We start from the raw sequence: 23982 nt of genomic DNA, 5'->3' as shown, positions 1-23982 counted from the left end.
AGAATGAAGATAAAAACTGGATTGAGTTTGGATTATGCCTTGTCACTTACCCGAGCTGCTGTGTTATTCACATATGTCTTGAATGGTCTTTTCTGAATCTGATATCCATTGTCATCAGTGTAGAGTAGCTGTCCAGTGCTCAAATTTGTGCTGGTTCTTAGAATTGCCTCACGATTTACTTCCAAAGGCCCAACACTGTATTCTTGCTCTATCCTATGGCAAAGCAGCTTCCCATCATAGCCTTCTGGTACCAAATACAGCCTGGTATACATGGCATATATATAATACTGGGCAGTAATGTTACTGTAAGAAGGAGAAAAAGGATATGCACAGTTTATCAAGCGGAGCACTAGACCAGTTATGTCAAGACTTACAAATCTTTCATGATGTTATCTCACACACAGAACAACTTTGTTGCCTGTCTTCAACCTATGTAATTATTGAAATTATTTTCAGTTTAGTTTTCAAATATACAGATATTCAGCTGAAATAAATGATTACTTGACAATTTTCTTTAGTGTTGCAAGTATAAAAAGAATTGTTAATTTGACTAGAAAAGCTCTGTATTTCTTCAACATGAACAATTAAGTTTAGAAACAATTGACTCCCTAAGCAACACACATACTACAAGAATACTCATAGTTCTACCTATGTATTTTTTTTCAATCCCACAACATTCATTTTGATGGAAAAAATCCTGTTTTCAAGCAGTGTTTCTCAGCTACATTCCTTGTACAATGTAACTTAAAGCAAAAGGCTTTAATCAAATAACCAGATTTAAAGGAAGGTGAGGACGTTATAGATGGGTATGACTTTAACACAGAAAAGTCACTAGCTCATTAAGGAGCCTGAGTGTCCTTGTGTAGGACTCTCTTTGTCTTAAATTTCCTTATAAAAAAGATTTCTACAGGTAGGAAAATGAACCATTATGTCCAAATTCCACTCTTATAGAAGACATAAGCTGCGAATTTCATTGCACTGAATGAAAACAGGATTCCAGCAGGAACTACATTATGAAACAAACTGCAAACGTAACTGAGCAATCTTCCCCTTCCTCCCCCCAGTAATATGATTTATCTAAAGGAAGCACTTTCTCAGCATTAGCATGTATCTGCTAAGCATAGCTCTGTTACCTAAAGCTTTCACAGAACACAGACTCCACTGTTCAGGAGGAATTACACAGAGCTACTCTCACATGCACCTACAGATGATTAAACATTCAAGCAAAATGAATCTGTAATGGTGCTGCACCTGTAGAAATATTGCCGTATCTCTGTCACTAAGTTGCCAAAAACTATTTCCATTTCCACTGCTTTTGATACTGGAACAGCAGAAGAATTTGGGGCAAATAAGTAGTTATCTGAAATGGGTCCTTTCATCACGTCTCCATTCACGTGGTACTCAAGGAACTCCTGGGTCAGCTGGACAGTCTGGTTAGTCTCCCTGCGAATCCACAGAGGAAAAAAGTTGTATTACCTATAAGCACATTTTGTACATAACAGATGCAAAGCTGGAATGAGGTTTGGAATGTAAAAAAATAAAAATCTGTTTCCTCAAAGTAACAGATTTGACAAAACTTACGAAATGAGAACAGCAGAGAACTAAAGTGCTCCCTGCTAAGACAGCTGTCAGCGTGTAAATAAAATGAGCTTCATCCATTTTATACTTCTGTAAAACAGAAGCATGTTAAAAGAGAAACAATGCTTACATTACCTCATATTTTGAAGTACAAAGGAGAGTTGCTACAAGATCAAAAATGACCCATTCTATAACAATAAGGTACAGCATGACATAATAATGAATAATGAGATTATTTTGTCTGATTCTGTAGCTATACAGAACCATATTTAACAGTGATTTCAGTATTTAGCAACGGTAACAAGAACACACAGGCAACAGGGTAAAAGTCACACACTTGGTACATACTTTGTCTCATTTTTCTCCCCCAAAGCCTACAGTTAAATTATTTAGGACCTCATTTAACACTCTTTGAAAAGTCACATGTAGGTAATTTAAGATGCTACTGCCATCAGCTTTGCTCCTCTATTGGAGCCTTGCTGGCAAAACAGAAAAAAATCACTTGGTCTGGCATACAAATGTAAACTGCCAACAGTTTTAGCTAGTGTTAATATAGCAACCTATGAACTGTAATAATTGAGGATCAAAACACATCCAAGTTTTCCTATTACTCCTGGGGGCACTTCCAGCTCTAATGCTCCACTCTTTTCTACTACTCCAAAACAAACTTGCTGAAACCCAAACATTCTGGGCTTGCCTGAAGCTGTATAATGAAAATGAATACCCCATTTCTCCTACATGCTGAATTCCAGCTCTTGCTGCCTGCCAGAACAGGGTGAAGAAAAATGGAATTTGAATTCAGATTTTTGTTCGCCTTTATTATATTCCTTAAGGATTCCTCAAGAGATCTGGAGACAGATATAGAAAATACTTCAGGGCTCTTGGCTCACGCCCATCTATGTTTTTTAGAGCTGATTTCTAACTATACTAGACAATGATTTCTCACTCACAGGAGGCAGAGTTACTAACAATACCACAAAGGTGAAAGAGGTCTTGCAGTCAAGAGGTCAGATCTTCCAGCACTACATAGCTGAGAATCTGAATCCTGAGGAGGCAAAAAGCAGCAGAGCCCCACTGAAGCTCAAGAAATGAGTCAATTCACATTAGCTAAGAAAGACAAGCTGCAAAATGCATATCTCACCTCCATCTTGATTGCTCTTCCATATTATTTGCCTGATTAAGTAGAATTTGCCAAAATACTTCCTTTCAAAAAATTTTTGTAGCTTCCTGTCATAGAAACAGTGATACAGGGCTTGCAAGACACTAATGAGTAGTAAGCTCTTGCTCTATCACTCATCTGCTCATTGGGCAAGCGGTGTGTATGTGATTACTTATCTTTATTATTCAGTCATACCTCTCTTTAGTTTAAAAGTAAATGAGATTCTTCTGATCTACTAGTTAAGTGTGATCTATCACACTATCTCATGCTGACTGCATGGTTAAACAGGGCAACAACATCACAAAAAACAGTATGGAATCATGTCCACGATAGTGTCCTCCTTTCTACAGAAAACGTGAACTGCAGAGAAAAAAAATAATTATAACGAACCCTTTGTTAGTGAAGTCTCAGAATTAATGCACATGATAGAGTACTTCGACTTCTTTTTTTACAAAAAGGTTTTACAGAATCTGAAATGTTATTAAAAAAGCAGGCAATCTCACCTGTCTGTAATGCTATGCATTAGATTATTGCTTCGGTCAAACATGATCTGGTAGCAGTCGTTAACCACAGGAAGCAGATCTGGGCTTTGTTGAACCCCACGTGTTGAATCTTTCCGCTGGTATTTAACCGATTTTCCAATAAATACAGATCGTTTGCCATTCGAGGGCTTAACAATATATTTTTTGTAGCTCAAACCACTTATTTCAACTAGAATATACAGGTCATAGGTAGAATGGGACTCTGCTGAACTTTGAATCTGGAAGTTAACAAACACAACAATGCTCCATTACAGAAAATTAATTAGCAAGGCAACTGACCCCACATGTTGTAAGCCCTAAATTATGAAAATTAACTAGTGCTAGAAAAATACATTTCTAAACATGTCAGTCTTACACTTCCTAATTATAATGCAGATCCATGCTTCTTTTAATTAGGAGTTAAGTGACCTCAGATTAAGCTTTGCCACAGTACTGAAGGGAAGAGGGTTGCTAAGCGAAGTCCAAGTTGGATCTTATTTTAATGGGAACATGGGGTCACAGATCTTGATTTAAGATCCTATTGCAAAATGCATATAGAAGCAGAAATAACCACAAATAAATCTAATCAGTTAAGTGACATAACAGACTGAAACATAAAGGAAGTGACACTTGTGAATGCGAGAAAATTGGTGGCAAGAGAACAAAGCAACCAGGCACACCCTCACCTTAAGCAAGACGTAAAGAGAGGGAGGTGGAAGCATGTGCCATACTTTTGTGTAAAGAGAACACCAGTGCTATTGAATATCAGAATACCTTATACAATTTAATAAAATCACTTTTTAAATTACACATATCCTTCCCATTAATATTATATAATTTGTTACTATCTATTTGGTGAAAGAAAGTGAACTCCATAAATACCGTACAGATTACATAGACACCTGGGTTAGTTACCACTAACCAGAAATTAAAGTTGTCTTTATCTTCACACTGCAGATTGGCCTATGGCCACTTACTCATACCGCAGACCTCCTGTCCTTAGTACCAAGAGGGCCTACCTCCTATTCTCTGCCTTCCCTACACAGCTCCTGTGTGTGGTACAGAAGGGGCAGAGTATTTGCCAAGCCTCGTTTCCCTAAATCTATACTTGTATCAAGGTTCTAAGCTAAAGATTTCTCTCCCAAGGGAAAGGAATATGTGATGTCAGTGAACATGTGAGCAGCACATACTAGAAGAAAAAGATCCCAAACCCCCTTCTCTTTACTGGTAAATAGATTTCATTTAGCCTTAAGTGACCATCCATGTGCACATATATGTAATTTCTAGCAAAAAAAGAACATAGACCAACTCTGGAACAGAAAACTTTCAAATAAAAAATGACAGCTTGACTTCAGGGCATCCTAAATCCTGAAATAAATGCTTTAAAATACATTTCTGTCTCCCACTTGTATGTTACAAGGCTAAAATAATTAAGATGACAGGAATTCCAGGAGGTTAAGTGGCTGAAAGGTAAGCATGACCATCCACTAACCCAAGAGGCTGATGTCTTATACCATCACTATGTGCATATGCAGAAACACCAGACAGCTGTTGTGTATCACCACCTGACGACAGCGTGCCTTGGCGAATGTGGGTAGTAATAAGCCATGGCATTAATATTCGCAACTCTGTCAACTCTGTCCAGCCAGCAGAAGTTGCTGAGCTACCAGGCATCTTGGGGACACAGGGGAGCATCTAGAAGTGTGTGCAGCCTCTTCAGGCCTTTATGTGCAGGAGGCATTCCTACAGGTTTATCAAGCCATTGATGGTGACGTGCTCTCCAAAGAGATACTCCTGAGAAAGTCTAGTGCTAGCTTTCACTTTGAGGTCATCTTCTTCCCTCCTGGGGAACAACTGGCCTTGTCTTGGAGCTTGACTTTGATATAGACTGAGGTGGGTCTCCTTGGCAGCTAATCGTCCCGTTCCTTTTTGGCTTCTAAGACTTACACTTTTAAAATCTTTCCTCCTTCCCCAGGCTAGTTGTATAAACACACCTGTCAATTGGAGGACAGGGTCGGGGCTTACACCAAAAGGGCTTTATTGGAATCTTTTTTTTTTTTTTTTTTTTAAATAAAAAGCAAAGAGAAGTGCAGCGTGGTAGACAGTAAACATGCAAAGGACAAACCAAACTGACAAGAATAGCAGGAAGCCCTGTTGGACGTTAAGGGTAAAAGAACTCTAGTTGAGAGCACAGGCAAGAAAAAAAACAACATTTAAAGGATGCCTAGGAAACCCCAACTGGAAGTAATCCTTGTTTTCACTGTAATATTATATGTTACCATATAGCATCAAGTCAGTGAGAACTGGCAAGTGAGAGAAAAGCAACAGAAAGAAAAAAAATTGTGAAGTACCTGTGCTGGTACAAAGTTTCCCAGTTCATCATACACATTCATTGATGAGTGGCTGACAGAGACAGTGACAAAGGTGGTGATGTTCCATGCCAGTGGATTATAGACAATAATATACTGGTCAATATCCGTAGTACCTTTGGGTACACAAAGGAACAAGAAGAGCTATCAGTCACTACAGCTACTTTTCAACATCACATTTTAGAAATATATAGTTAAGAGATCTAACTACAACCATCTTACAACATTTTAGTGTAAAACCCTGCAGTAAAACTTTATGATTGAAAGTAGTAGTACATTTTACAGTACTTCATAAAAAAACTTCTGCTTTTTTCCTCCCTATTATTTACCCAATAAAAGATACCCTGTGTTCAGCCAATGACACTTGAGTTGAATGTAAAATCATTTAGTGAAAACAAGTGGCTTACCACAACTCAATGTCATGCAGTATTAACTTTATGAGTTATACAGAAGATCAAATGAGAGGCGTAATCTAAAAACAACCCTGCAAAAAAACAAATTAGTCTGCTGTGCAGCCTATAGCACTGTTCACATTTGACAATTTAAAAAAATTCTGAAATCAGGGAAAAAAAAGAAGCAATACAGTCTTTAGAAGACTCCTGAAAATTCTTCTACATTTTTACACTTGCTGACAGCATGCCATAGCAAGAACCTTTAGCTGTGATTGATTTTTACTGCATAGGATTATGCTGTGCAATAAGCTTTGTTTAATAATCAGACTGATCAGCCCCTCTTTCACCCCTCTGTTATATGGCTGAGGTCTGAATCTAGGAGCCAGGTTTGATATAGGCAGAGCTCTGACCCAGTGCCAAACAGCTAAAAGGTCCTGTTTTCAGTTACTTGAGATCTGAGAGCTCAAAAATTCATGTGAGTTTCCTCAGGCCCAGCAGTTCTCATAAGGCAAGCAGGATTTTCCAGCACTGGTTCAGTGGTGAACAGCATGTTGACTCTCTCCAAGGAGAGCACGTTAACTTTCATAAGGTACCCTGGAAATTGGAAAAGCTGGGTTAAAAGTACCTGGTTTTCTTGAGTCTTTACTGTAAACAGAAGAATAGACGTCTCCATTTTTCTTAGCGTTGTTCATGTCAAAGATTAGGGAAGCCATTAGCTTCTTTACGTTGAACATTCCGTACATTAAATTATCCATGTACATGTTCTTCACCTTGGGAGACTCTGTGCCTGTTATGCCATCATGGTGCTGGACCTTACGTTTAAGAGTAGTTTCAAAGGTTACAATGCGACTGGTTTGCCTCCCCCCCAACCTTCCTTATATTTTTATTAAAAAAAAAAAAAAAAAAAAAGCACAATCCAGTAACAGTCATTTCATTTAAAAAAAAGGTATTGCAGCCATATTCACCCATTCACTTTTTGCCTATTCCAAATTGCTATTTGCAATATATTGCTATCAGAATTAAATGGCCTTAGATGGCCAAAGACAAGACACACAGATTTCCATCTACACATGCTTGTTTTTTAATATTTATAAATTTCTAAGCTACGTATTTAGAGGAAAAAAATGCAAATTAAAAAATAAAAACCAACTATACAGCATAAATACCATAGAAAGACAGGTTTTTCATTTGCTACTAATATCTGGTCAATAAGTTAACTGACAAAATATTTATTACCAGCAAAACGACTATGGTCTGTAAATGCTTAATGGCATGAGGCTGATCACTTAACTGCTTAACTTGAAGGAATAAATCTGTCTTTTCTCTTCTAATTTGCACAAACAGAGATTATTAGCAACTTTGAGTGGGTTCAGGTTTTTATTGTAACCACTTTTTAAACAATAGAACTGAGAAAAGGACTCTCATATGCTTAAAGTTTGGAACCATGTACCCTTCCCCCAGTAGAAGAAAACATTTGCCAGCAACTGTATCTTGAATTTGTGGCTAAGGGGCTGAAGTCTCATTTCATGATAGTTGTTTGCTAAATCACAAATTGCTACAAAGGAAAATTATTGCTAAAAATATAAAAGCAACATGGAGAGACTCCAACTGGAATGCAAAAGAAAAGTTTTGCCTTTAGACAAAAAATAGTTTTTATTAAAAATATAAAAAAATAATCAAACTTTACCTCTGAAACTGCCCATCTCAGACTCTGAAGTTGCTTTAGGGCTCCACATTTGCAAATAGAACTTTCTGGGTGTTGCCGGACATACTGTGTGAAAAAGGACTCTCCAGCATAAAGTAGTGAACTTGCTCTCCTTGCAACTCCTTTTAACGTGCTTCGAGAAGTATAAAACCCAGTCCATGCTTGAAATGGCTCTAAGAGTTGAAGAGACCCAATACATGCCAAAAAAAGCATTTCAGTTATTGCTTGTTAGACTAGTACCATACAGCTTCTTACTTAAAAACTGCTGTGAATTATAGACATCAGCCACCAAAGGGAATAGTCTTCCCTCTTTGGAAGTGTACAGCCTTTCCTACAGGCCTAGCAACATGACTGTTGATACAAAGCCATTATCCTCATAACCTCATTACATAACTACATTAACTTTCTGCAGAAATTTTCTTCTTCGTGGACCTGCACAAAACACCTTTTAAGTTTCACTGAAGCACTTTATGTTATTAGTTAATAAAGAAAGTAGATTATAATCTTTGGTTATTGCTTGAAATAAATTCTCTATACTCCCAACTTTAGTCAGATGAAAGGGCTGATCTTAAATTTAACATCCTCAAAATGGACTAGAAACAGCGATGCAGTGATGTGATGGTATGACCGCCTACTACTACAGTGCTTCAAACTACACCAAAATATGCCCTCAAGTGGTCAGTGGAAAGTATTTCAGTGGTTCATTTCTGCTAACGTGTTCCAGTATCCCATAGAGTAAACTAGAAAAACAAGATATACGTTTTTAAACCCTCCAAATCTTAGTCATTTTTTTAATGGATAAACCACTGCTGAATTGTTTTTCCAGAAAGAAGTTGCAGACAGTGCTTTCTAAAGTGAATACATACAACTAACAGTCTGCCATCACCCCATAATTAAAAGCAACAATTAGAAAATAGGACCTTTTGGTCAAAAACTGTAGGACATTCTTTTGGGCCTGAAAAAATGTAAGGAATTGAAGGAGTTTTCAAGGTTACAAGCAAGTGTTGCACATGCGCAGCAGCATGGTACAATGAAGAGTATAAAAAGGAAACACTTCTCTGGGACTTAAAACTTGAGTTTCCAAGGAATATTTCAGAAGTGACACTGAGCCCAATAAGTGACTCATAATAAATGGCATAGAAAGAATGAGAGAGGATTAATCATCAAGAAGCAAAACAGTATGTGGGAGAAAGTGCACTCAAATCTATCCTGCAATTGCAAGACACAGTAAAATGTTTGGGGAAGAGATTGCATCTATGTGGGGAAGAGATTGCATCTATGTGTGGGCACCCACCTGGAACATGATGGGTGCTGCTGTTATGCAAGCTAGCGACAAGTGACTACTGCCTCTATGTTATGTCAAAAGATACAGGTAAGAGCCCAGACGTGAAAGGATATTAGCAGTTAGAGCTGGCAATGCATTTATCGGCAAATTGTTAGACATGACATGATCCCTGAGGGGAGGCGAGTGAGTCAGGGATCAGTCCATGCAGTGATTCATAGGAAGCAATGGTTATTTTTATTCACCTAAAAGTTAGACTTCCTACAGAATATTGGATATATACGCTAAATTTAGGTCATAATAGTCCAAGATATACATCCAGTGTCAAGAATGTGATGAAACAGTGCTAGCTACGGTTATATAAAAAGGTATTTTAATGATAACTTTATCCCTGCAATGAAACAAACTAATGAGTTTCAAAACTGAGAAGCTGCTGTTGTCTTTTCTCTATGCATACTTTGATATGTGAGGTCTAAACAAAAAAAGATTCAAGGGTAAGTTTATGGAGAAAGCAATTGAAGGGATGTTGGGTATGGCATGCCTGCCTTCATATACTCCCAGCTCTGTCTGAAGAGCTGATACCGTGCAGTAAGCAACAAGCAAGCAACAAGAAACTTCAATGAATAAGCTGCATTGTACTAGTGGACTTCAGAAATACAGTGTATATTTTTCCTTTTTGAGGCTTCACTTAAAATGCATTTTCTTCCAGAACTTAAATCAGTTTTCTTTAATGAAAAAGACTTTCTCTTAGAGATAAGACAACTTGGGGGGGGGGGGGGGGGGGGGGGGAATCTACCCTAGTGTTTTGCTTTGTCCAGTAACATGCTTTTAGATGAATCCACTGGTCACTCTAACCTATTATGCTTTACTTGATATCAAAAATAATAATAAAAAATTTTTTTTGAGCTCAAAGACTGTATTCCTTTCATGTTATAATAAACCCAAAGGTATGTGCCAAGCATTAATAGACACTTAGTCCATGTGACCAGATTCCATATAGTTTTCCTGGAAATGCATGGAGTCCTCCGCATCAACTGTTTCACTTTGATCCACCCATATTACACTACACAAACACAGAAGGAACCAGGAATTTCAGATTTCCTGGTTCAGATTACCTTGCTTCTCCCTTCCTTACCCGACTCACTTCTCCTTCAGACATTCACAGATTACTCTGTGTCACTGCTCTGATCTCTGCTCTAATTTGTGCACAAACCAGTTTTTTAAAACAGTAATAATAGGCCATTACTCTGTTTGGTCACACAGCCAACTGTTTCAAGGTATCTTTTGGTTTATTGGTTTCCTTTCAGTTCCCTGGATCCTGAAACACCTCTGTGTGCTATCACAGATCACCTCAGGGAAAGAGGCGGAGAGGTCTAACACACATTTAATACTGCAGAATGCCTAGGAGACTACAGGTATTTGTGCATGCTGATGTGTGGGAAAAAGAGAAAACAATTATTTCCAAGTTTTACGTCTAAACATTAGCCAAATTACTCAAAAAAAAATCTCTTCAAAAAAATTCTCTTCCTCCAGCCATTTCTTCTAGCTATCCCAAAGAAATATTCCAACCAGTGCCCTACCATCTTTCTTGTACCACTAACATTGGATCAATTTTTGGATCAATTGTTTGGATCAATTTTATTGAATCTGATAGTGTAAATAAGTATAAGAATGTATTTTTGCTCTTTTCGCTCTCATTTTTTCAACTGCCCTTTATTAATTATATACACTTGGGACAGGTATTACATAGTTTATAACTTAATTACCTGTTGAATATGGAAGAAAGTCTTGAGAATCCCTGATTTCCCATGTGAGATTTTTGCTATGAACTGCTTGGAAATAATCACTGACAGTGGCATACTGGACGGTCACTCCAAACTCGTCAGAATGCTTGTTAATGTAATCCAGCAACAGGTCCATGTTGGAGTACTGAACAGATGCATTAAAGAACTGTTTGTCACAGCCCTGAAATTCAGAAAACAGAACAGTAAAATAACTTCAGGTCATGTAATCTAGAAGGATTTTTTTTTTTTTTTTAAACAGTATATGCTGAAGTGGTATTTCTTCTATCTTTACTGCCCATATAGAAGTTTATTTTATTTTATTTTTTGTTACAAAAACATCACGCAGGGGTAGGGTCACTTGCACAGATCAGCTGATAACCAGCTGACCAGCTCCCTCCAGATAAGGAGAAGTGTGTTGATGCACCACATTGTGCAAGAACGTAAAATTTTGTGGCAGCAATTGGGAAATGCATGCATATATGCATAGAAAAGAGGCCTTTGCTTCTTTTTACACTACATTTCTAACACCAGAAAACAAGGAAGTTCTATTAGCGTTCTTAAAAGTCGAAAATAAGCTTTAGGAAGTGGTATGGAGATAATGTAAAACAAAACTCTGTGGAAAGTGAACCTTGCAGTACAAACATCACGCTGTGTTGCTGATCCCCTGTCTCAGCGATAAACTACAGTGCCTCTGATGTTCATCCTATTTTTATGTGATGTAATATACTGTGTATGTAGTAAAGCCTCATTTGTGAGTATGCTTGCGCAACCTCTGTCTTCTATAGAAGGAATCTCAATACATAGATCTGCATGTACACCTGAACAGGAAAATGAGTTACTCAGCCATGGCATGTATGTTCTTGAATATCAGTGTTCCAGTATAGGCATCTATCTGAAGCACAGTGACACATTAAGAAACCCTCCTCTCCCCTCCAAAAAAGGGCTTAACAGGAGCTTAACTGACATCAGCTTAATGCATCCTCATCTTCATGTCTCTGTGTTTCAGACAGAAATGTTGCACAAGAGGTCAACTCTTTGTGCTACAAAACAATCTGATCTCATTTTCAAAATAAAGATGCTCTCAGTGATTTGTCTTCAAAAATGAGAAGCTGTTTGAAAGAAGATGTCCAAGGAGTCTCTATTTTCCCTGCAATCCCATCTTTTACCCCAAACTTTTACCTAAACAAGCTCAGTAACTTTAACCTGGTGACTTAACTCATTAATGAATTTTGCTTCATGGAACAGCCTTGCAGAACAAGGAAATCCAGGAGAACCTGCTGCATTTGGTCATCGCATCCACTCATTACGTGAGCAAGGCTTTACATAGGAATGCTATGCATTACTGTACTACTAGTTTAAACACAAGGGCCAAATGGGATCTCAAGAATCAGTTCCAGTCCTTAAGACAACCCCTTCCCCCCCACCTACATCTTTCTATAGTCTCTAGAGAGGCAGGTTTGAAAGTTTACACTGCACCACAGCCCAGTGGCACCTCCTGCACAAACATGCTCTTCAGATCACAAACACACACTTGTTTGTCCATATCATCATCACAGAACTGCCAATAGTCTAGATGTGAGGTCTGACCTGAAATGGGAAGGTGCCTCCAATTCTTAACTGGAGGAAAAAAACAAACAAAAAATCCACATCCAAGTACTTCAAACTGTAAGTATGAAAAAAAATAAGCTTAGCTACAGAGGTATCCAAATGTCTATTTCTTTCCACTTTCTCACAAATCGCTCTGAATGGGTAGCAAACTTTAATAAGCTTTAAACAGAGTAATAATCACAAAGCAATGCAAGTCAGGAAATCAGAGACTGAAATTTTCTTACATTATTGCAAAACTGCAGGTTTGGACTAAGACAACTGGAATTTAAATGCACCATTCCAGACTCCCTCCTTCCCATTCTAGCATAACTGTCCCTGCACCACTGCTCCAGAGTGTTATAGCCCACTTCTCTTCCCCTCCCACAGCCCCAACCTACAACGAAACCAGAAAATAACAAAAATCCAGCACAATATAAGTAACAGTGTCACAGATACAGGAGAGAAACAACAATGACTCAGAAAACTGCATTCATCAGAAAACGTTTGCTCTTTGTGACAACAGATATTCTGGTAAAATAGCTGCCTTGAGAACATGCATTTTAATTGTAATTATGAGACCTAGAGCATCTAACAAAATTCAAAAACAGGCTGTATATTCAGTTTGGGCAAAGTTTTTCTTTTCTAACGACTTAAAGCTAGCTTAAAACATGCCAGTGTGGTTTGTACATGGAGAATGTAATTAACATAGCAGATTGCTGAAAAAAACATTTGGATGACCCAGCTGGGATATGCTTCTGTTTTTAACTAAAATACAAAGATTGTATGAAAAAAAAAAAAAACAAAAAAAAACATATCGTTTCAAAGATACTTTGTCTACCTAATACTTAGTACGTTTTCCAGTCACACAAACATATTTGTTAACACAGAATTATGTTGTGCTAAGCAGTAATGTAAAGATATCATTGAAATTGACAATATAAGGTAGGGAAAGAGGATGCAGTATTGTAGTATGTAGCTTGGCAAGAGGATATCTTTACAATTCTGTTACATCTCTTTCTATATATAGGGTGGAAGACTTGCTAGACAATTGGCAGACTGTACGAGAAAGCTCCAGTTTTCAAAAAATATTCACTAGTCAGACATGTAGGCCCCACTTATTAGAAAAATACTTTACAGTCATGTGGTTTAAACTTTCATTTGGGCAGTGTAGCAAAGAAGCAACTACCTACTGGTCATTCTGCAGGTGTACTTGGCATTTCTTGAGCAAACACGGATGATGATACACTTACCCATGGCCACAAAACATCACTTGTTCGGAACCAGGCCGCTCTCTCCTTAATGTTTGCCACCATGGCCTGTGCATAAGGGTGGATGTTGGTATCTGTAACAGGGAGACTCATGTTTGGATAAACACCGTCTTTTGGTGGATCTGGGAATACTGCAAATCCATTCCAATAAAACCCTGATCTAAGTAGAAAAAGAAAGCAATAGGCTATAAACAGGATTTATTCAACTAACTGGGAGAAACACATTGAAAGGTGCTGGGATAAAATGCAGACACACAGGAAATAAAAGGAAGAAATTCAGTTTCTATTCATTGCCAATGTTCATGTTTTAGTGTTCATTTGGCAGTCTGGTAGGGGGAAGGCTGTCCATTTTATTTTTGCACCATTCATCTTCCTAAGTCCCTGCTGCTTACTGGCACAGAACAAAGAAATCACAGAAGAAACCAGCAAGCTCTGTAACAATGAAGATGCCACCCCAAGTAGACTTTGTTTACATGGTGTGGATTACTGGATAAGACAGAGAAAGAAATAAAGTTTTTAGTTCACAGCTCTCAGAGTTTTTGCACATAGTAAATGGAAAATCTGAGCCTCTTCAGTTTATACACTGATGATGTACACAATCTCAGCCCAATATAATGCTGAAAATCTCCCATAGACAATCAATTAGCAATAGCCAAGTCCCTGCTGAGCTTCCTGGAGTTTTTAAATCTCAACTTTTCAGGCAGAGAAACAAAAATCCCAGTCCTGCTTTGGATATTTTCTGTTTATAGTAACTGATTTGTTTCACATTTTTATTCATTTTTTGATAGGAACTGACACAATATATATGTAGATGAAAGTTATACCCATGTTCTAAGCCTCCTGGTGGTAGAAAATATTAAAGTCTGAGAATATTTTGAAGCATTTCTAATGCCTGTCAGTAGAAAGTGTCACTTCTGAGGATTCAATTGTTAGGTAATGAACAAACTTTACGTATTATGGTAGGTAGTGGAAGGGTGCTTAATAACCCTGATTCAGATCTACAGAGTCTAGACACGTCCTTGACCTACCGCACATCTGTGAAGCAACGCAGAAGAATACTATTGAAAGAAAACAGGCAAAGAAAGCGCTTAAGCTCTGACCATATAAACTCTCAGAAGCAATCAATATTTCTGCCTATTTCAGAAATCTTCAGACCTGTTTGAAAAAGGTAGTTGTGATGGGGTACAGTAGCTGTACTGATCCATGACATGGGTGAAGATCTGCTGACTTTCAGATAAAGAAGGAGAGCCCTGCCATACGAACTGAAGTCTCTGGAAAACAAGAAGAATAAGAAACCATTACCCCAATGACAAGCACAAAAGTACTATTTTGGAAGCCTCCAGACTGTCAGCTACCTGAAAACATTTAGATGGGAAAAGATTATCAGAAGCTCATAGAAGTAGAAAGGAAGAATCACGATACACTGCGAGCTTAGGGTGGTAGGTCCTGGCTTCATTGGATTCAACAGGAATCCTGTTTTCTTCAGGGACGCTTGAGTTTCATGCAACATTCATAAAATTTTTGCCTAATGCCCAACTCATACCAGTGAAATCCCTTTATTAGCACATAATTTAAGGCATACAAACCAGGATCCAACATTGTGTTATGAAAATAAAAATCTTTACTGCATCTGCAAATAAACTTTACGCTAGAGAAGGCAGAACTTGAAATAGAAATCAAATGCAGCAAAATAATGTTTAGCTGCATCTGACTATTATCACTTATACAGTCACAAATAAATGTTCCAAACATGACAGCCACCAGCCCCAAACACACACTACACTTTAAAGCTGTTCATAAAAACAAGATATCTAAGGTTTTCTGAGGCAGAATTGAAACCCATTCTAAAAGCCTCCAATTCTAACAGTCCTGATTCCAGGCCCGCTTATTCTTTGCCCACCTGCCCATATTTTGTGTCTTTTTCAGTCTAGACTACATTTAGTTCTTGACCAGAAGCCAAAGACATTACTGACAGACACAATGTATCTTAATATTACCAACATGCAATTGGCATGTTACTTTTAGAAAAATACCTACATTTTCTTGCACAAATCTGTTATGCCTTTCTTATTGTAATAGTTTACATTATTATAAGGACATGAATTTCAGTCCTTGGGTATTTTTTACCTTGTTTTTCTGCATGTCAGCCTTCAGATCATAGTCAATTCGAGAGATAAGATGAGCATTAAAACCAGCCAGAGCAAAAACAGTTGGTGTTGTAGCTGAAGCTCCAAAAGGATCAACGTGCCAAGAAAACTGAGGCCTGATCCCAAAAGTTTCATATAAAAACCCATGGCCCTCTGCAAAGCAAAATTTGTTTACATTAGGAATACTCCTACAAGTTCATCTTATCAATGTAATATGCATGTAGTATTACAGATAAGCACTTAAAGGATAGCTCTTCGTTGATGTTTTCCAAAGCATCTAAAGTTTCAGGAATTTAATGATTCACAGCAGAAACTTCCACATTGGCAATATTTATTTTACTCTGCCAAGTATAACTTATTAACATCATAAAAGATGAACGACAAACAGGAATTATGATTAGATACAGGCCTGGGAAACTACTTAGAGAAAGATTACGTTAAGGCTAATGGGTTGAAGTCCGAGTTTGTGTTTGCTAAAAATCAGACAAGTCTCAGGAAATTTCAGTCTCGCGTGAATGGCAAACGAACGAGTGAACAAAACTAACATGAATGTGACTGAAGATCATAAAAAATAGAAAAAAATCAAAAGGTTAACAGCAATCTTGTTAGATGTTATTTACAACTAATGTTATTAATATAGTATTAAATTGAGTTTCAATTAATAAATACAACCACAAAAAACAGAAAGATCAACCAACAGAATCAACTCAGACAAACCATTTAAATAGAAGTATACCAACCAGATAAGCAGTTGCTTTTAGGAATAAACTTTAGTATATTGCACTAGGATTCTTATAGTCAAAAAAAAAAAAGAGAGAGAAAAGCAGATGTTAATTTTATACTTCTGGAATTGTGCACATAACTACTTGAACATAAAACCACTTCTCATTTTGTATTACTTCCATTCCAAAGACCACACTCAAATAGCTGAGGTTGCAAGGCATTCTCCTTTCACTTCATCTTTTCCACAACTGATATCTTTTTTAGTGAAAACTTTCTCAAAGATTGAGTTTATTTCAATTCTTCTCACTGAAGCACACTTTCGACACAGTTTGCTAGACCCTTCCTAAACACAGCTAGGAGAAGATAGGAGAAGTAGACCCCAAATATCTGCACTGGCTTTCTCTTTTCAAGGTGTACTCATCACACAGTGCAAGGATACACCTTTCGCTAGAATCATAGAATCATAGAATATCCTGAGTTGGAAGGGACCCTTAAGAATCATCAAGTCCAACTCTTGACACCGCACAGGTCTACCCAAAAGTTCAGACCATGCTAGCAGGTCCTCCTAACAGTGTAAACTGAGCTGAGAGTTTTCAGGAAAAATGAATGGGTATATTAAAATATATTAATATTTCTGTTCTTGCTAAATTAAAATTTACAAGTTAATCTTCTTTTAAACAAAATTTAGGTTTAAACACAGAATGGAATTTTAGATTAGAAATAATGATTTGTGCAACAGACTCCACAGAATCACAGAATTTTCTAGGTTGGAAGAGACCTCAAGGTCATCGAGTCCAACCTCCAACCTAACGCTAACAGCCCTCCACTAAACCATATCCCTAAGCTCTACATCTAAACGTCTTTTGAAGACTTCCAAGGATGGTGACTCCACCACTTCCCTGGGCAGCCTGTTCCAATGCCTCACAACCCTTTCAGTGAAGAAGTTCTTCCTAACATCTAGCCTAAAACTCCCCTGGCTCAACTTAAACCCATTCCCCCTCGTCCTGTCACCAGGCACGTGGGAGAACAGGCCAACCCCCACCTCGCTACAGCCTCCCTTGAGGTACCTAAAAAGAGCGATAAGGTCGCCCCTGAGCCTCCTCTTCTCCAGGCTGAACAAGCCCAGCTCCCTCAGCCGCTCCTCGTAGGACTTGTTCTCCAGGCCCCTCACCAGCCTCGTCGCCCTTCTCTGCACCCGCTCAAGCACCTCGATGTCCTTCTTGTAGCGAGGGGCCCAAAACTGAACACAGTACTCGAGGTGTGGCCTCACCAGAGCTGAGTACAGGGGGACGATCACCTCCCTAGCCCTGCTGGTCACACTGTTCCTAATACAAGCCAGGATGCCGTTGGCCTTCTTGGCCACCTGAGCACACTGCTGGCTCATATTCAGCCGACTGTCCACCATCACTCCCAGGTCCTTCTCTGCCTGGCAGCTTTCCAACCATTCCTCTCCCAGCCTGTAGCTCTGCTTGGGGTTATTGCGCCCCAGGTGCAGGACCCGGCACTTGGCCTTGTTAAACTTCATGCAGTTGACCTCAGCCCATTGGTCCAGCCTATCCAGATCCTCCTGCAGAGCTTTCCTACCCTCAAGCAGATCGACACACGCACCTAACTTGGTGTCATCTGCGAACTTACTGAGGGTGCACTCGATGCCCTCGTCCAGATCATCGATGAAGATATTAAAGAGGACCGGCCCCAGCACCGAGCCCTGGGGGACGCCACTAGTGACTGGCCTCCAACTGGACTTGGCTCCATTCACCGAAATGAAATAAGAATTTCCAATGAAATAAGAAGCTATATTAGTGTTTAAGAAATGGACTCAACAGTCAATATAAATATTATCTTTGGAAAAATCCTGGCTTGGATGTACAAAGCCTTCAGAATCACCTATAAATACAGAAGTCAGCTGAAAATAGATATTCATTCTCCCTCCTCCTTGTGGCCAGAGTGCGACGCAGTGACTCACTGAGAAGCAACTCAGCTGCTCTCCTTGTGCTCCTGATAAACACTGACAAGCAGGGAACACTGCCAGTGTTAGTGTGCAGTCAGGTTCAGCAAATGGAAATGCTGCTGTTTGAACTGCATTACTCTCCTGTAAAAAGCTGCCCAGAGTATAGCTCTGAAACAGGCAGGGTTTGTATCAGCCACGATGGACAGCTGGTGCTAATATATCATTTTACCCTCCAAAACCACACCATTCCCTCATGACATATTGTAGACATCTACAGCATGATGGTGGCATAAAGTTTCCTTTTAATTTTTTTCTTCTTTAACAAAACGGAGATAAGCCAAAATACTAAAAGACCCTTTATACTATCTGATGGAGAGACATAACATACAAATAGCTGGAAGCAGATGCTAGAAAATCTAAATGGGAGATAGTGCATCTCTTGGAAATACGTGTCAATTTCTAGCAGAGTCTTTAGTTAATGATTATAATGAGGGATTTCTTCATCAAGCAAGATTTTCAGCTAAGTTAAGATGACCTTGTTGATATTCTGTGGTCCATGTTCTGCAGAAGACTTTGCCTAAGCAATACAACCCCCTCACACTCCGAATCGTTATCAGGTATTTTCTTCCAGAGTTTCTCAAACCCTCAGTTTCACCATAACTATCTCTGCAGGAACTTAAGCTCTCAGACACAAACTAAAAAGGCCTCTGTTTCAAAAGAGTTTATAGTTGACATAGACTTAACTACAAGCCAGTAGTTCTTTTTTCTTCTAAATGCAAGGATTTTTTTATACAGATGACCCATCAGCAAATAAAAAGAAATATTTTAATCAGTTCCTAAAGAATAGAAAAAAAAATAATAGCAAAATTGGGGTGGAGAAACGAAAAAGCAACCACCCCCAAGGCCATCACAACGATAAACAAAAGCTAAATGCAAATACACATACCTGACAGCTGTAAAATCTGATCATCAATTAGTGTCACAGCTTCATCGTGCATCACTTGCCCTCCAATGACAAATTCCAGTTGTCCCTCCTGAAGCAACTGATGGACCTATGATATAGAAATTAAGACATGGGACATAAATTTCATCTCAGTCTTATCCAAAAAGGCTGCAAATTCATTTCAGATCACAGCTTATTACCCAGACACAACACTTGTCAAGAAGGCATCCATGACAAAAGTGGGATAACATGCTGTCTGTATTGAGTGCTACCAAAAAGAGAAGGGCAGGGTGATGGGAAGGGAAGCAAACAAATACGCTGCACAGTGTACCAATTCACCCAGCTTACACTGAAACCAGGTAATAGGCATGGAAGATGTACCTCCACACTGACCTGGTACTCATCAGTAGAGATTTTGATCATGATTAAGTATTCCTCATTATGATTTGATACTATCTAAGCATCACTCTTGTCCCTACACACTTGCATCAGCCTAGAATCCTGCCTCAAGGCAGCTAGAGCTGGAGGATTAAGAAAAAAGATGCTCTTGCTTCTCTCAAAGTCTTCCTCCTGCTGCATCCTGGCTTTGAAACAGCATTAGGAAGCCGGATGAGCAACCAATGTGCAACTCCATGCAAGCAGCGATGGCCAGGCTCCTGGGGCTTCCTCTAGTCCCTGACCTCAGTAACAGATTGGAGACCAAACCTGGTGGGATCCAGGAAGAAGGCAGAGTGCTGTGGCTATGCTCACATCTCTTCAATACTGTAAGCATCGACCTTGCCTTCAGAGGTTGGACATAGGAGTACAATCAAGGTTATTTCAAATAACTCTGAACTACAAACACTAGTTTCAAACAAACAAAAAACAAATAAGAAGTGTGTCCCCCCCAGAAAACAAAACAAACAAAAAAAACCAACAGCCAATTGAAAAAAAGAAACCAACAAAAAAACCCTGAAGGATGGCAACTCTTCCTAGAATAAAATAAAGGGAAAGTTTCCAGATTTTTTTTTTCTTGGGAAAGCTTCTCTTCCTATGTTTTATCAATAAATAGATATTTCACATGTAGTGGGTTTGCCCATATGATTAAACATGCTGCTGACCTTCTTTACTATTCTTTTTCCTAGTTTAAAACCTGACAACATATTATGACCTGTATAAGATTTTATTTAACTTCAACCACCAGAAACAGCAAGCATGCCACTAAATGCAGCTGTTAGCAAACTTGCTGGATGTGGGTGTGTAGGAAAGGGGTAATAATCTGTGCCCCTTTCTAAAAGTCTTAGGGGCTTCTGCTTTTATCATAGTTACTTTGCTACCTCAAACTTCAAAGATACATGCCTCAAACTTCCAGCAGAAATTCTAAATACATATTTTATTCCTCACCAGTTTTTTTTAATTATTTTTTTCTTTTTAAATCTGTCATGCAGGATGCTAGTTCCAGACCTATTATGCTTATTTCCCCAGGAACCTTCAGTGAATGCCCCTGTGTCTGCTCAGATAGGATGCCAGATTGTCAATTTTGATTATAATCATTTCTCTCATTCACAATGTTGTGAAAATGCTTCAGGGCTCAGCATTCATAAATTAGTTCCAGCTGACTGTGGTGACTGATTAGCATGCTGGGAGACCAGATAACTGATATCTGGTGTCAGCACAGAACTGGTCCTGGCCTACATGAAAAGCATCTGTAGCTATTATTCCCCATGTGGATGGATGTCCAAAAAGGATACCTTTGAACCAGACTTTAGGCCATGGAAACTTTAAGTTTCATGGAATCACAGTGAGGTTGAAAATACTGAAAATAACAACAATTCAAGTAATTTAAATGATATCCAACCCCAGAAACCAGAGAAATCTGTAAGGACATGCCCTTGCACTGACCTGAGTTGGAAAAAGGCAATAGGAACCTAGGAAAGAGACACAACAGTTCTTCAAGCAGCAGGCTGTTACAGCAGTAGGACATATCCATAGACCTTGGGACAACTCGTACTACCCTTACATCAACCCATTCGTACATCCCAGCTACAAGTGGCTACATATCTTTTCTTCCCCTTAGTTAAAACACCCAGACATCATGTGGGAACAACATGCACAGAGAACTAAGAGGTTCACATCTGGCTGTGTACTGCTGCAGCCCACTTCACTCCTATATATGCTCTTGTCTGAACTGTAAAACCAGCCTCAGTGCTCAGGCTGTGGTTTTTACTAATTTTTAATGCTGATACTACTAATCCAAAGCAGATTTTCCAAAAGAAACCAGAATTAAATCCTGTATTTCAAGCAAAATACTAAATTAAAACCTGTGGGCTGTACCACAGAAAACAGTTAATGCTAGAGTTCAAGTGGAAAAAGCAGGACAATAACCACAGAGTTAATTTCAAGGCCCAATATTTGCAACTTGCTAATGTGAAAAACACATCACTTATCAACAAGCTTCGTAGCTTCTAGAGATTCAATGTTTGACAAACAGGTTTCACAGAAATTTGCTTTTAATTATTTTACTTTTATAATAGTTTCTTGAAAAGTTAATACAGAACTGACTAAAATGCAGAAAAGCCACAAGAATCTAGACAAGAAAATTAAGGGCTGAATCCTAAGTACTAGTTTTGTGCTGCTGAGGTCAAACATGCTAAACATTTACTCTTTTAGATATCACAGAAAGGGAACTACAGGGAATTATAGGCCTTTTCCTTACAGCTTGGCTTACTGCCACACAACATCCTTCAAATAAGAACAACGTCCATTAGAAAGAGTACTCTCCTGTCCTACACGAAGCAGTTCCTATGCTATTTTCTTTAATTTCTCCACCCTGGATTTGCAATGCAATTTTCTAATTAAGAATAGAGAAGAGATCTGTGCTGCAAGGGGCAGGTACGGGCAAAGCACTGCCACCACAGCAAAACCTATTTACAAAGGTCAGCCGCACACAGGTAGCAACCTATTATTTAAATATGAAACATTACAGACAATTCAGAATTTAGTGAAGGACTAGGTTTAAACAAAAAACAGACCGGAGTTGACTTTTTCATATGACACTTTATGCATGTAGCACTTTCATAGAACCACTGACTATTCTGAGTTTGAAGGGACCCACAAGGATCATCGAGTCCAACTCCTGGCTCTTCACAGGACCAGCCAAAAATCAAACCACATGTTTGATGAAATTTAATGTACTCCATGTGTAAATTTAGTGTACTGCAAGTAATATGTTGTCATTGCCTGGAGTTCAGCAGAAGTACCTATGGGGAGCTGCACCTGCGTATCCACTAGTGTTAGGGTCTGAAGTTTAAACGTCACGCATTGCAGTGGGCTACCAGCCCAGTCTTTGATTTCAGCATGCTTCTTTCCTCTGGCATAAGAAAGAAATAATAAACATAACTTCAATATGTCCTTACTAGGAAAAAAAAATAAATCCTTGAGTTAAAACTCTTAAGACTGAAAAGGATCACAGTTCATAAATAAACAAACCCAAGAAACAGCTATTGTTGTTGAATCCTACATTTTTCTTTTTGCTGCACTAGCCTTGTTTAGAAACCTTTTTTTTGAGCAACACTTAACTGGAAAGAAAGAAGTTCCTTCCTGTGAGCAGCATTACCAGTTTGTAAGCTTCAGATGCTTGACAGATATTGGTGCAACCTCTTTCAGAATCACCCAGATCTTACACTAGCATGCCCCCAAATAAAAAAAGTCACTGATGAAACAAGAATTGCAAAGTGTAAAGAGTCTTAGTGCAAAGGTTACTACCTCCTACCGCTCTGATCTATATCTGGGGTTCTAACCTCTTGAAACTACCTTTAGAGGTAAAGTCCTTTCATAAGAAGTGCTAGATTCCCAGACAGATTGCAGAAGATATGGATAAAAAGCAAATGTTGAAATACTTTGCCCCCTCCTTGCCCTCCAAAAAAAGCATGGATTCCTTGTTAGCAGTACATTTGGCTCTAGTACAACTTACCTGCTGCTTGTGTTTATCCGTGGCTACTGCATCCCACCAGAGTCGAAAGAATTCCTGCTCCACAGCAATAAATTTGCGTTGCTTTCCTTTCATTAGCTCTTCTACAACAGATGTGTAGACGTTTGCTGCATAAGCATGCATACTCTCCTGCAAAATAACACAGAAAGGAAACTGCATTTTGGAAAGTGGTGCTTGGCCTACATTGAAGGGGCTGTTTTGAACACTCATGGGGCTCAATATGAAAGAGATGAAAATGTCAAGTTTGTTGCAAACTTCTTTTGTACTCTCAGAAAGGCTGAGGTCTCTCTGGTTGTATACACCCTGTGTGCCTTTGGTTCCAAAAACCATTCTCTGATTGAGGACCTGACCAGATCATGCTGTAGCTTCCCACAAGATCAGCAGACATCAATAAAAGTTTTCTTTTTGATCTACTGGGAACAGCTCACCCTATCCCTCACTGCTTCCTTCCACCCACCATCAGTACCAGGCATGGTAAGCCTTTCCACCAATGTAGTCGGAAAGAAATCCACACGTCTGCTTTACCCTTCCATTTCTGCTCTACTGCTGGCATCCTGAATTATCAGAATTGTTTTTGTAGAGTGAGTATGACTGTGCTGTGGG

At 38.8% G+C, this 23982-nt stretch overlaps 1 protein-coding gene across 1 annotated transcript in view; it reads right to left on the bottom strand.

The window, feature by feature from the left end:
- The window catches only part of MAN2B2 (mannosidase alpha class 2B member 2), a 30038-nt gene that overhangs the window by 3781 nt on the left and 2275 nt on the right, over positions 1-23982 (bottom strand). Inside the window, exons 2-13 of the mRNA XM_082760250.1 lie at positions 23362-23508; positions 19413-19518; positions 15773-15945; positions 14801-14916; positions 13628-13805; positions 10773-10971; positions 7707-7897; positions 6645-6831; positions 5610-5743; positions 3241-3497; positions 1252-1443; positions 51-303 (exon numbers count right to left, since the gene is read on the bottom strand). Coding sequence (XP_082616376.1) covers positions 51-303; positions 1252-1443; positions 3241-3497; positions 5610-5743; positions 6645-6831; positions 7707-7897; positions 10773-10971; positions 13628-13805; positions 14801-14916; positions 15773-15945; positions 19413-19518; positions 23362-23508 — 2133 coding nt within the window. The remainder of the gene's footprint in view (positions 1-50; positions 304-1251; positions 1444-3240; positions 3498-5609; positions 5744-6644; positions 6832-7706; positions 7898-10772; positions 10972-13627; positions 13806-14800; positions 14917-15772; positions 15946-19412; positions 19519-23361; positions 23509-23982) is intronic.

This window comes from Aythya marila (assembly GCF_965140915.1).
Source record: "Aythya marila genome assembly, chromosome: 4".
Classification (NCBI taxonomy): Eukaryota; Metazoa; Chordata; class Aves; order Anseriformes; family Anatidae; genus Aythya; species Aythya marila.
Note: the sequence above shows the minus strand (reverse complement) of the source record. Positions and strands in the feature narration are given on the sequence as shown.